Below are 14,053 nucleotides of genomic sequence, written 5' to 3'. Positions count from 1 at the left end.
GCACATAGAACAAACATAGAACGGAGAACAGTACAGCACAGGAACAGGCCCTTTGGCCCACAATGTCTGCGCCAAACACGATGCCGAATTAAACAAAATCTCTTCTGCCTGCACACGATCCATGTCCCTCCCTCCCCTGCATATTCATGTGCCTGAGTGTACGTGAGAATGAACGAAAGGTGATGGAGGATGGCACATGAGAAGCAAACAGTCATATTTTACTCTCCCTACCGCCCCAGCTTTATTTGACTTTTGGAAGGACTGGGTTGTCTTATGAAGGAAATTTGGTCAGGTTAGGCTTGTGTCTGCTGGATTGTAGAAGAGAGATGACTTGACTGAAATATGTAAGACGCAACGGGGTCTCGACGAGTAGATGTAGAGAAGATGTTGTGGAGGAATCATGAACTGGGGTCATTGTTTCAGAATAAGGAGACACCCAGTTATGACCCAGATGAACTGAAATATTTTCTGTTGGAAGGCTGTGAGTCTTTGGAACTCTTTTCCTTAAAGGATGATAGAAGAAGAAACTTTGAATATTATTTAAGGGAGAATTATACATATTCTTGATTAGCAAGGAGGGAAAGGTTACTGGGGGTAGATGGAAATGTAGAGTTGAGGATTGAGACAGATCAGTCGTGACTTTATTAAATGGCAGTGCAGTGTCAAGAGCCAAGCAACCGATTGCTGCCACACAACTGCATGCTCACGGTTGTACATATTTTGACAAGATCTGTAAATGAATTAAAACATTTCTTTTCCTAGAATTTGAAAGAACTCATTATCCTGATGTGTTTGCCAGAGAACGATTAGCAGCCAAAATTGATCTACCTGAAGCTAGGATACAGGTAAACCAAGACCTCATTTCTGACTGTGATCCAGACTGTTAGTGTGACTGTGTTACCAGAGTGATCTTTGGCATTGCTGAAACTTGGTAAATGCAAAAAGTTCAGTAACTTCTGAATTCTTGTGACAATATTTGCCAGTGATTGTGTTAAAAAATTGCAATTTTTCAGCTTGGTCTGAATGTAGAGTGAAGATCTCACTCCCATTCTGGCTTAGCGTGGAATGCCCAACAGAAATCCAACCACGGATATGTAAAAATCCGCATTTTAGACTTTGTTTGAAGAACATTTACAATGATTTTTCTTTGTTGAATTTGCAATGATTTTTCTTTGTTGAATTGTTGCACTTAAGCTACGCATGGCTTAATTGGCAGCAAAGGCAAATCAAAGTTAGAAGGCTCAAGCCTTCAAAAGAAACCAACACAAACCCAGCAAGCATTCTGGTGCAGTACTGTAGGTGTGCTGCACTGCTAGTGGTGCCACCTTTAGTTGGGCCATGGTGTATAAGCAAACTATGGCAGATGCTGTACATCTGAAATAAAAGATACCATTATGGGTGTGTGCAGGCTAGGAAGGGTCTGTTGAAAGAGGTGCAGAGTTAATGTTTCAGATGGATGATGAACCAGTTCTGATGAAAGGTCATCATCTTGAAGCATTACCTCTGTCTCTCTCACTACAAATGCTGCCTGATCTGCTGGTACTTCCTTCACTTTCTGTTTTATTTTATTGGGTGGATGTGAAAGATTCAACACCAACAGTTTGAAGCTGATCCTAGTGCCTTATCTATAACTATTCCTCATGGAAAATCACCAAAACTTCCCAATGTAATCATTATCACATTCCTGTTTATGGGAGCTTGCTGAATGTAAATTGGTATTTTCAACATTACATCAGTAACTGCATTCCTTTGTTCGTAGAGCAGAATGAAAAGCATGGAATGAGTATTTTTTTTCTTTCTGTTCATTAAGATTTCTGTTCCATTCTGTTTTTTTTTAGGTTTGGTTCTCTAACAGACGAGCAAAATGGAGACGAGAGGAAAAGTTGAGGAATCAAAGGCGTCAAGCCAGCAACACCCCGAGCCACATCCCCATCAGCAGCAGTTTCAGCACCAGTGTTTACCAGCCCATCCCACAGCCCACGACCCCTGGTGAGGACAATAGCCACCTTAAATTCATGGGTTAACTCAGGCTGCACGGTAACAGTCAATGCAGCCTGGAGCAGCTTTGTCTGAAACCACCATCATCAATCACTAATAAGTGCAAAAATCGTCATCAGGGAGGGAATGATTCAAGAACCAGAAAGTTTAGCACTACCAGTGTTTCCCACCACTGCAAGGAGCACCAATATTTTATTAACTAGCAAATCAATGCATGTTTAATTTGAAAATTCTGGGTGCAGGAGGGCATGCGCGCGCGCGCGCGCACAAACACACGCGCGCGCGCACACACACACACACACACACACACATACACACACACACACACACACACACACACACACACACACACACACACACACACACACACACTCGTAATCAATTGAGTACTCAGAATCTGCAATTATGATTCCCCGGGATCTGAAAAGTGCAGTGATTATAATGAGAGAACATGGTAAAATGTTATCTGCTTTTGTGGCCCATTTATTCACAGACCCCCCGAGGGCATCGTAAGAAAAGAAATATGTTCTACATGGAATTGTAGCCTTAATTGGGTCAGGGCTAATGGGAAACATTCCACTGCAGCTACAAATTTCCCAGTATGTTGTACCAGGGAGTGATGAATTCTCTTTAACAGGGAGGCTATCTGATAAAGGAGACAATCTGTTTCTATCAAAGTAATTGGCATTAGTTCCGCCTGTTATTGGCATTGGTTTATTATTGTCACATGTACTGAGATACAGTGAAAAACTTTTGTTTGTGTGCCATCCAGACAGATCATTCCATACATCAGTACATCGAGATAGTAAAAAGAGAACAGAATGCAGGATATAATGCTGCAGTTACAGAGGAGGTGCAGTGCAGGTAGACAAATAAAGTGCAAGGGCCATGACGAGGTAGATTTGGAGATCAAGAGTTCAAGAGTTCATCTTTTACCCTGTGAGAGGTCCCTCCAACAGTGATCACAGTGGGATAGAAGCTGTCCTTGAGTCTGGTAGTTCCTGCTCTCAGGCTTTTGTATCTTCTGCCTGATGGAAGGGGGGAGAAGAGAGAATGTCCAGGGTGGGAAGGACCCTTGATTATGTTGGCTGCTTTACCAGGACAGCAAGAAAGTGTAGACGGAATCAATGAAAGGGAGGTTGACATTACTGTATCTGTGAGGTAATATTAAACAGAAGAACATCTCTGGAAATTCCAAGCGACATGTAGACTGTAAAATCTATATCACTTCCAATGTGTCAGAGAAGCTGCTCACCCTCCCTGCCATGGCTCCATCGCTGAACCCAATGGGCTCTTCATCACTCGGGTTAGGAGGCACCGATTTGACTCACTGATGTCTGTAGAAGCAAGACTGCCATTGGGTTAGGAGAGTGGCCTGGGCTTCTGGGAGACTGTCGCTAGGTTGGCCAAAGACCCTCAGAGCCCCAGTTCCGCAGCATGGCTTCTCACTGGCTAGAACTCGACCCCTTAGAGAGGAAGCAGAGGAACCAATGGTCTAAGACCCGGTCACTGGGACCGATGGGGCAGTGGTGGGAGGGGAGGGCGGAGGTTAAAATTCGGACGAGTGACATCGCAGGAGAAAACCTCAGAATTGAAACCCTCCCCCTGAATATCGTTCAACTCCCGAGACAGCCGATCAGTTGAGAATGGCCCAAACTGAGGTGGTCAGATCTCTGTAAGGTAAATTCGGTTAAGTTTTTGTTTGGAACCGAGGCAGGTAAAATATAATTCTTCCCGCGAATGGCTCGCTCAACAGGGGGAGATGGAAAGTGAGTCTGTGGGACACAGCAAATGGGGAGTGGGACAAAGACTCCCCATTCGGTCATGTCAGCCCCTCTGTTCGCCACGAATCAGCGAAGGTTTAATGCGTGCATCGGATGCTTACTTAAAAGCTTCTGCTTCTAAAGTGGTTTTTCTTCTTCTATATGTAGTTTCCTCCTTTGCCACGGGCGCAATGCTGGGTCGGGCAGACACTTCCCTGACAAACACTTACAGCGCCCTGCCGCCAATGCCCAGTTTCAGCATGGCAAACAACCTGTCTATGCAAGTAAGTATGGAGCACAGCAAACAGAGTCAAGAGCCATTAAATGCTTTCTCTACGGCATGCACAAACGGATCTTGTGTTTTCCATTTATTTTTCGAAAAGTCGCCAGTATCCAGCCAAACGCCATCATACTCCTGTATGCTGCCGACCAGCCCGTCAGTCAATGGACGCAGTTATGAGACGTACACGCCGCCTCACATGCAGTCACATATGAACCCTCAGACTATGGGCACCTCGGGCGCCACATCCACAGGTAAGACTGTAGTTACAACCACCAAAAACTTCCAGCAACCCCGGCTCAGATATATTTGAGTTGATGGTCTATGAAATTGCTGCTTTGCCTCCCCAGTTCTCAATGAGCCAATCTCTACATGGATTATTCTTGCTAACTTGTCTCGATCCATTAAAATCTCAATCTTTCCCGTTCATTAATATGTTCGAAAAAGTACAATTATCAATGATCACAAACGAGATGTGTGTCTGGCGTGGTTACAAATGAATTAAATTGTTATTTAAAATATGAGCTACCGCAACATTTTTATTTGAGCAAAATATGATAATCAGTCCTTTAGTGGCATTATAAGTTAAAGCGAGAGAACAGAAGGGCTCCCGGGTTCTGCAGGCCTGGTGAAAAGAATAGGTCAAAATAAAGTGCTTCAAAAGGCTGGGTTAATTGTGAGTCTGTTACTTAAAATAGCGCCAAAATCCTAACACCCAAGCAGCAAACATTATTGTCTTTAATCCTCCGAGGACCAGTGCACTCAAGTCAGATAATAAACAAGTTATGTTTTTTTGTGGAATTATTTGGGGAATTACTACGCATCGATAATAATAAATACTTCTGTTTTTCTTATGATTTTGTTTTGTGGGGTTTCAAAACTATCCCTTTGCGCAACATGGTTGTTATTGCAAATACTTAAAAAAAACACACACAATCATCGCGTGCAAAGTAAAAAAGCAGTAAATTAAGAGTTGAGGGGATTTTTTGTTGTTGTTGTTGGGTGCTGTTTTTTAACTATGGTTTTGATTTGATTTCTGCAGGACTTATTTCCCCTGGTGTCTCTGTACCCGTTCAAGTGCCGGGAAGTGAACCGGACATGTCTCAGTACTGGCCCCGATTGCAGTAAAGGGGAGCGTGGACAGAGACTGTGGAGAACTCGGACTCCCAGCAGTATTTGTTTCCGAGAGGAGACGCTGAAGGTATCTTTGTTCTGGGACTGCGACCAATACTCACTTTGAGAAGACTTTAACGTGGACGTCTCCTGCCAGACGTGTAAAGTCAAAGGAACAAACGTCTTATTGTCCCCCTGCCCCCGAAATTCTTCACTCGGTGTATTATTTGTATATGGGCATTTCTGTATGTTTAAAACAAGAACAAGTTGAACTCGATGGATATTTGGTACACGTAGGTCATGGGATGATTACAAGACGTCATGGTCAACATAGCAGTCACCAATTAGACGCCATCGAATGCTTCTACCGCTACGTTTCTAGATTTATGGACTTCGATGTTACCAACTCGTACCATTGCATTACACTAAATATTGGTCAATTTTATTTTGGGGATGGGAGGGGGGGAGGGATGGGTGGGGGAAGGGAAGCCACCTTAGTTGTGTATAAGCGAGCTCTATCTGTTTGGGTTTGCCCAAGGTCGTTGACAGATAAGTTGATGTGCAAAGGTAACAGAACTTCAAGGAAGTGGACAATTTGGTAGATAAAGGTAGATTGTGTCTTCGATATAATCCAATTTGTTATGTCGAAATGTAAGTATTTGTCTTCCCTAGAAATCTCCCAGAATGATTTCTATAATAAAGTTAATTTCATTTATATGTTCACCCGAATACGCTAGAGATGATTTATATCCACCCATGCATCATTATAGTCAACAACTTTCTATTTTTCTTCGTTAACTCCGTGCAAGCTAGTGTTCTGATATTTGTATATAGGTAGCTGTCACGTTCAAAGTTTATTTCGTGCAAGTGAAACGATGTTTCATACAAAATTAAACTGGTTATCAAGAGTTTTACAACATTAAGTGTTTCAGTTACGTTTGATTGCATATCAAAGCTTCAGTCAAGAACGATCTCCAAGGCATACCAAAGCATACATTTCAGTTAACGCCTGCCTCCTTTTTAAACACAGTATTGTGTTGATTTCTTTTGTTAATAAATTCAGAGGGAGTTAGTCTTTGGATTTATGGTGAACCAATCGTTTACGTTGGAAAAGCTACCTTTACTTGTTTAGCCGACAATTTTTTTTATGGAGAGTAAAATAAGTGCTATGTTAATGGATTTATCATGGAATTCCTAAAATGATCATACATGTCAACATTAGACTTTTAACCATTCTTGGATGGGTGAGTTGATAAATGTAACTGATGATATTCACATTCTAGATGCAGTAAGCATTTTTTTTTAAGTTCTGGCTTAAACACTGTAATTTTTGTTGTTTATACAGAATACAGCTACTAGCAGAAACAAAAAAACTTGTAAAAATGTACATATTTTGTACAAGTATTAAAATGTCGATTGAAGGGTGACACCCCTAAATTATCAATTATGAATAATGTCGTTCTTTATGCAGTAGCTGACGTCATCCGTTATAGCCTGATCTCAGTCCTCTTGCTGTTACATAGAAACACGGACAAGTTACTTAAATGGATGAAAATAGGAGAAATGAGGAAGTTTCTTCCCTGTAATCTTCCATTAACCTGTAAATTATTAATCTGAGGCTAAATGGAAAGGCAGGATGATAGTCGTGCTCTAGTTTGAAGTATTACGGTAAAGCAAATCAGGTTATTGTCTCCAAGGACGTAAAGGAGTCTGAAACTTCCTCATTGAATTGTTGAGGTTAAATAAATTGGAATATTTAAAATGAGATTGACAGAGTTATGTTAGCAAGGCATCCAAGGCGGTTGGATGGGGTTTGCAAGGCAAGTCTGTAATGGATCAGTTGAAAGGTATAGGTTCGATGGGCTGAACGGCCTTCTCCTGTACCTGGATTCATAAACGGAGATTGGCGAGGAGAATACTTAGACTGTTTTCCCCAGTAAGGTGCACTCGTAGTAATTGAAGAGCTACTCATCCAAATCACATCATCGGGGTGACAGAAGTATTGGTGCAATTTTGCCCTCATATTTGAATGTAAAGGAACTAACATGGAAGTTTGCAGAAATTTGCAGAATAATCCGGGATTCCGGCGCTCGGTTCCTACAGACCCACTGAAGGCAAGCGACGTGACACCCCATCCACGGGATGGGTGAAGTTGCAGCAATCCAGCACAAGTTCCGCGGTACTCCATTTCGCACCTGCTCGACTTAGCAACAAATTCGACGACTCACATCCTTGCACGTTTAATGAAGATCAGAGCTCCAGGCGCGAAGCTAATTTGCCATGAACCCAGCGTTAGTTGGCAGTGTTGTTCAGATCTATTGATATAGTGGGCGGCAACTGAACTCACAGTCTAAGTATGGTAACCGCAGTATAACTATCGCCCAAGTGACCAACAGCAGTTTGGATAGTATCCCTGACCTTCCTTATGTTAAATTATATATATATTTTCACTGCCAGTTTAATTTGGCAGGCAACTAAAATCTACGAGGTACCAGTTAATAAGTGACGCTTTTATTTAAACACGCACAAAATTTAAAACGTTGAATATGAACAGTGGGTGTAAGGGACTAGGGGAATATTGCGTGAAATATACCACGTTAAAACTGCAAAAATTGATGGGAAGTTAGTTTAACTTTTATAGGAGTCCAGAGAATGGGGCTTGAAAGATGGTTTCATTTAGGTAAACTTTCTTCTCCAAAGTACAGCAACTTTGATGAACTTTTTCTGCATGGTTTGTGTTCCTTGCTTCTCTTGTCATGAAATGTGCTTTTTTCATTCAAGTCGTACAAAAGAGAAATGATCACTAACCGGAAACAAATCTAAAATTTCCTGTGTTACAGGAGGCGCTGGGTAGAAAATGCCTCGACTATTAAAATAACAAAATTCTGCGGAAAGTGGAAATCTAAAATGAACAGAGACAATGTTGAAAACACACAGCGGGTCAGGCAATATTAGCGAAGACTCGGGATCAACGTTTCAGAAAGATCTTCGATTAACCCGTTATCTCCCGTTTTTTTTTACCCCGCTGCAGATTCCGGCCTGATTACTTACAGCCAGTCCAGTTTTTATTCAAACTTTTAGCTTGATTCTCCCTTGGCAGGGAACCTCTCCTGGAACTGAATATTACCTTTCTATGTACCGCTTTCTGACAGACTATATCTTCAGAAATTTAATACATGTAATATAATGCATTTATTATTTAAAAAGACCACTTTTAAATGCACTATTCCGGTTAAATATTGACAGAAACATCACTCTTTTCAACCAGGGTTTCACTCTGCTTTCGATCTGAATACTTATTTCGTGTTACGTAACCTCCAATTATTGATCTGGTTCCTGATGTGCACTGTACATGGACTGCAGGTGTGAAATGGTTTAAAATTCCGGCCTAAATCCATGGGTCTAAGGGGCGTGGGTTCCTCATTGGTGGGAGTCTTTGCCTGACAAATTGGAGTTTGAGTCCTGGGGGTTGATACTGCATTCTTAGTTCTGAATCCCGCCAGCTTCAGACCTCGTGAGCATGTTCTTCATTTAGCATAGGACCTGGTCTCAATGAATGTTCAGGTGTTATGTTTTGGAGGTGGGGGAGACGCTAGTGTACCACAAATAATCACCAGGCTCCCACCTTCTCGATCTCCCATCTCTATCTTAATTTCGCCCTAGTTAAGAAGGTCTATTCCAAAGATTGCCAATGGTGACTCTGGCTTCCTGATAATTTTTAATGGGATTAAAATTCGGAGAAGGGTAGGCATTCCTCTAGTCTACAATTAAAATATATTGGCTGCCCGGATACCAGACATTTGCATTGTCTCTGCAGTTCAATTCGGGTCAACGTGGACCTTAGTTACGGTCTGTCGAATAATTCCTACAACCAGAAGATCGATGCTGGCTGTGGCGTGAAAAGACTTACATTTATATAAATATCCCAATGCGATTTACAGCCAATTAGATGCTCTTGAACCGTAGTTCTAAACAAGGTCTCCACAAACAGTACTGTGATAATGACCGGAATAATAATATTGATTGAGAGGTAAATATTGGCTAATTTTTTTAGAAACAGATTGAGTGCAAGGGACTTTGCATTTTATATTAAAACAACAAACTAAAGAATGTGACTGACACCCACCGGGCTAAAACAATAATCTCACTCGAGATTGCAACCAAAATGCGAGGCGATTTTAGAAATTAAAGCAATATAATACACGCACAGCTGGAGTGTCGAGAGGAACAGACAGATAAACAAGGAACAAATAGACAGACAGGAAGTAAGTCAATTCCAAATACGACCGACAATTTAGTAGTCTCAGCATGAAATTCTTAAACTAGGCAGTAGTTGAACCTGTTAGATGCTGTTTGAATAACAGAACAAGAAGTAGGCATTTTCATACTAAAATTATAATGAAATAAATAAAAGTGGAACAAAAGTGTGGACCACAAGGATTCATAAACAGTATAATTCAGACGGGGAGTGATTAAATTAGCAGCCTGCCATATCCTGCCTTAACACCTCATTTTACGTCAGCATGACATTTTAAAAAACAGCTTAATAAGTAAAGCTTGTTGTTGCTTTAAATTCTCATGTTGGTACAGCCTAGAAATATAATTCATATGGAAATTAGAATTCTGAGTGGATTCCACGAAAATGATATAAATAACATTTGCTACAAAGGATTTCAAATTGAGAAATTTACATTGACAGCACTTGGCTGAAATGCTTAACAATTAGAATAAAGGCATATTCTCTTATAACTTTGATTCTTGGCTTGAGAATATATTTCTTTGATGGAATGTCATCAAGCTGGAATATTAGCGTTTTTCTCTCCGCAGGTGCTGCCTAACCTGCTGAGTATTTCTAGTGATTCCTGTTTTAATTTCCACTTTTTATCATGCAGACTATCTTTCTGTTGCTCATGATGTTTCTGAATGGTAGCCAATGATCTGAAAATTTGCATTACTCCAAGGTATAGTGTGTGGAGTGCAGAGATGAACTGGGCCAGGATAAACTGTAGAAAGGCACACCTTTTAGACACCACTGGCATTAAGTTTTATGTATATCCTGCAATATTCTCATAGGATCATAGAACAGTACAGCACAATACAGGCCCTTCTGCCCACAATGTTGTGCCAACCTTTAAACTTCACCTAAGACTATCTAACCCCTTCCTCCCACATATCCCTCTATTTTAAATTCCTCCATATGCTTATCTAGTAATCTCTTGAATTTGACCAATGTACCTGCCTCCACCACCGCCCCAGGCAGCGCATTCCATGCCCCAACCACTCTCTGGGTAAAAAACCTTCCTCTGATATCTCCCTTGAACTTCCCACCCATTACTTTAAAGCCATGCCCTCTTGTATTGAGCATTGGTGCCCTGGGAAAGAGGCGCTGGCTGTCTACTCTATCTATTCCTCTTAATATTTTGTACACCTCTATCATGTCTCCTCTCATCCTCCTTCTCTCCAAAGAGTAAAGCCCTAGCTCCCTTAGTCTCTCCTCATAATGCATACTCTCCAAACCAGGCAGCATCCTGGTAAATCTCCTCTGCACCCTTTCCAACGCTTCTAATAAAATACTGTTATGTTAATAATATAGGTTAGTGGTAGAAATGTGTAGCAAGTGTATTAATAGGATGAAGCTGAGACTCTCAATATCTTACATTTATGGTGGTGAGCTTCACACAGCTGGTCCTAGTGTTTCCATTGTAACAACTGACATTTCAGAATGTCAATAAATGTGCGTAGTGAGAGAGTGCAAGGAAGGTTTAAGTCAGATATGTAATCACCATGGCATGGTTCTGGGAGAGTTAGGTCAAAGTGTAGCCTACAGTTGCATCAGAACTGGGTGCGGAAGTAGCTAAAGTGGATAAGAGTGTTTGGACATAATTCAGTTGTCATAGATCACAGAGTCATACAGCATGGAAACAGACCTCTCAGCTCACTGAGTCAGTACCTATTTTTTACACTACCCCTACATTAACCTCATTTTATTCTCCCCCCATTCCCATATTCTCCTTCCCCCTCCCCAGATTCTGCCACTCATCTACACATTTGCAACAATTTACAGTAGGCAATTGACCTACCAGCCACCACATCTTTGGGACGTGGGGGGAAACTGGACTACTTGGGGCAAGCCTATGAGATCACAGGTAAACTCACCACAGATGGTATTGAACCCGGGTTGCTGGAGCTGTGAAACAGCAGCTCTACCAGCTGCACCATTGTGCTGCCCCACACTTTAAAGGAAGGTTAACAGGTAACTTCCATCCTACATGTGGAGATAGGATGCAAGATTTTAAAGCATCAATTATATGCCCAAACCTTATGAGGATAGGTTGAGTGAGCTCGGGCTTTCCTCTTTGGGGAGAAGGAGGATGATAGGGGACTTGATAGAGGTGTACAAGATGATAAGAGGCATAGATCAAGTGGACAGTCAGAGACTTTTTCCCAGGGCGACAATGGCTAACATGAGGGGACATAATTTTAAGGTGATTGGAGGAAGGTATAAAGGGGGATGTCAGGGATAAGTTTTTTTACACAGAGAGTGGCGGGTGCGTGGAACGCACTGCCTGCAGATGTTGTGGGGGCAGACACATTAGGGACATTTAAGACACTCTTAGATAGCCACATGAATGATAGAAAAATAGGGGGCTATGTGGGAGGGAAGGGTTAGATAGATCTTAGAGCAGGATAAAATGTCGGCCCAACATTGTGGGCCGAAGGGCCTGTACAGTGCTGTAGTGTTCTATGTTCTAGATGTGCAGCTTAAACATACTGCCTTCTGTTTTCTACCAGAACCATTTTACTTCTATTTTTATCAAAATCTCTATTATGTGTCTATGGCCTCGTATTGACAGACATGCTTTCAGAATTTAGCCCCTATGCTTTGGTATATATCACCTCTAAATTTCTCCAAATCTCCTTGTTCCTTCTAAACATTCCTTTTTACCTCCTTCTTTGACCCAAGGCCTTGGTGTCCTGTCTTAATGTCTCTAAGCAGCTTGGGTATCACATTTTGCCCAGTAATGCTTCTGTGCAAAGTATTCGGCATTTTTACTATGTTAAAGGCTATATATTAATTGAATGTAATCCTTTTTTAAATATTATATTTTCTTGTTGTAAAAATACAGTTCATTCCTTTTGGTTGTCTGTATTTCTTAACACTGAGGTCAACATACAACTAATTAATCTTTACCTTTTCTGCCATTGATTTCCCTCGTCTTCTGAAGGGAAAAAATTAATTTGGTTTTGTAATATTAATAGATAGAGTCAGGCTGTAAATTATATCTGAAATGATTTGCAGTTGTTTAAGAATAAATGAGTTAGATGATCATGTAAATGACTCAAAATAAGTATAGAAAATGCTAGTGACCATTTTTAGGAATTGTTCTCAGAATCTTAGCTTAAAGCATCATTTGAAAATTTAGGTGTTTAAATCAATATCCAGAAAACATCTTACAATGGGTTGTTTAAATATCCATTGCATTCTGTTCTCATATCACAAAAAACTGCTTGAAATTAATCCAGATATTTAATTAGGAATCCAGGGATATAAAGATTGCAACAATTGGAATTAAAAGACCGCAAGAAAACATATGTTGAATGACCTCAATTGTTTACCTCTGTACTCCTGTTAAAAAGATCAGTTTTCACACCATTAACTGGGTTCACCTCAAACTAATATTAAAATTGAATTTTGTAAGGTAACATCATGTACTTGGCAGAGTTCAATGTTGTGGTAATATACCTTGAGATGAGGTATGTAACCTTGATTTTTAATAGCATCTTTCATGTAGTAGTAAGCTGGATGGAGAATCAAAAGCTCAGTCAGCTTTAGATGATCCAGAGTGTTGCATTTCATCAAGTCATTTTTGAAAGTCAGTTTTCTGTTTGACAATCTTTTTAATCTTCTTCTCAAAACTCTACAAGTCTGGTGAACAATATTCAGCATTAGGTAGCGATCTACTTTTTGCACATTATTTCAAACAATTTGATCAATCATACAATCATATTGGTGTCAATCAAATTATAAATATAACTTATCTCAAAAAAGTCTGCAAAACCTATGTCAAATTAAATAACGTTAGTGATTATTTTTGTTTCAAGGGGAGAGTATGATTGGACTAGCAAAGAGCCAGGACAGATACAATGGTGCAAATGGCCCCAATCTTTGCAGGACATTTTATGTCATATTATGCAGCATGTGTGTTATGAGATTCAATCTTGAATTTTACCTGAACAATACAACCTGTCATTTCAGTCTTTAGAGAAACTTTAAAGTATTTGGTCACATGAATAATAAATCCACATTTTTCATTGACATTTCCCCACACATATCCAACAAAATATTGCCATCCCATTGACTTTAGTGACATACTCAATGCAAAAATTTTTAATCAATTATCTTTTATTTATTTACCTTGTTCCTTCTCCTTGACTTAAATGCTTGATTAGGTTTGAATAAAATGCTTGACTAGGTTTCTTACTTAGAAAATTATATTTTGAATCATGAATGCATCACATTTTGGAGGAGAGGAAATTTTGCAGAGTCATTACCATGTGATCAAGTGAACCTGTCATACCAGACAGGTATTACTTAATATTGTAACTTCCACATTACCTTTAGTGACTGGGTGAAAGGATTTGTTAGTGGCCTTTTTGAGAAATTAAGAACAAGGAATAAAAAGTAAGAGCATTATAATGAATGCAGACAAATGTTAACAGTTTAATGTTGAAAATAGGAGTTACTTTGTTCCAGGACAGGCTGTTAACATTGCTTCTTAGTTCTACTTACATAAGGAAAATATAAAATGGTTAAATGCACAACAGATTAAGGCTACATCAACTGAAAATTCAAAATTCAGATTGATAGGTGTCGATAAAATACGTAATATCCATGATC

At 40.2% G+C, this 14,053-nt stretch overlaps 1 protein-coding gene across 7 annotated transcripts in view; it reads left to right on the top strand.

The window, feature by feature from the left end:
- LOC127577743 (paired box protein Pax-6) overlaps positions 1-6,598 on the top strand; it is a 33,441-nt gene extending 26,843 nt beyond the window's left edge. For all 7 annotated transcript variants that reach the window (XM_052029259.1, XM_052029260.1, XM_052029263.1 and 4 more), the window contains 5 exons: positions 763-845; positions 1,839-1,989; positions 3,930-4,045; positions 4,145-4,295; positions 5,084-6,598. In XM_052029259.1, the coding sequence (XP_051885219.1) occupies positions 763-845; positions 1,839-1,989; positions 3,930-4,045; positions 4,145-4,295; positions 5,084-5,169 (587 nt within the window). In that variant the 3' untranslated portion in view covers positions 5,170-6,598. The remainder of the gene's footprint in view (positions 1-762; positions 846-1,838; positions 1,990-3,929; positions 4,046-4,144; positions 4,296-5,083) is intronic.
- Positions 6,599-14,053: the final 7,455 nt, after the last annotated feature.

The sequence above is a fragment of the Pristis pectinata genome, chromosome 14, assembly GCF_009764475.1.
Source record: "Pristis pectinata isolate sPriPec2 chromosome 14, sPriPec2.1.pri, whole genome shotgun sequence".
Classification (NCBI taxonomy): Eukaryota; Metazoa; Chordata; class Chondrichthyes; order Rhinopristiformes; family Pristidae; genus Pristis; species Pristis pectinata.
This window is presented reverse-complemented; position numbering and strand designations above follow the sequence as displayed.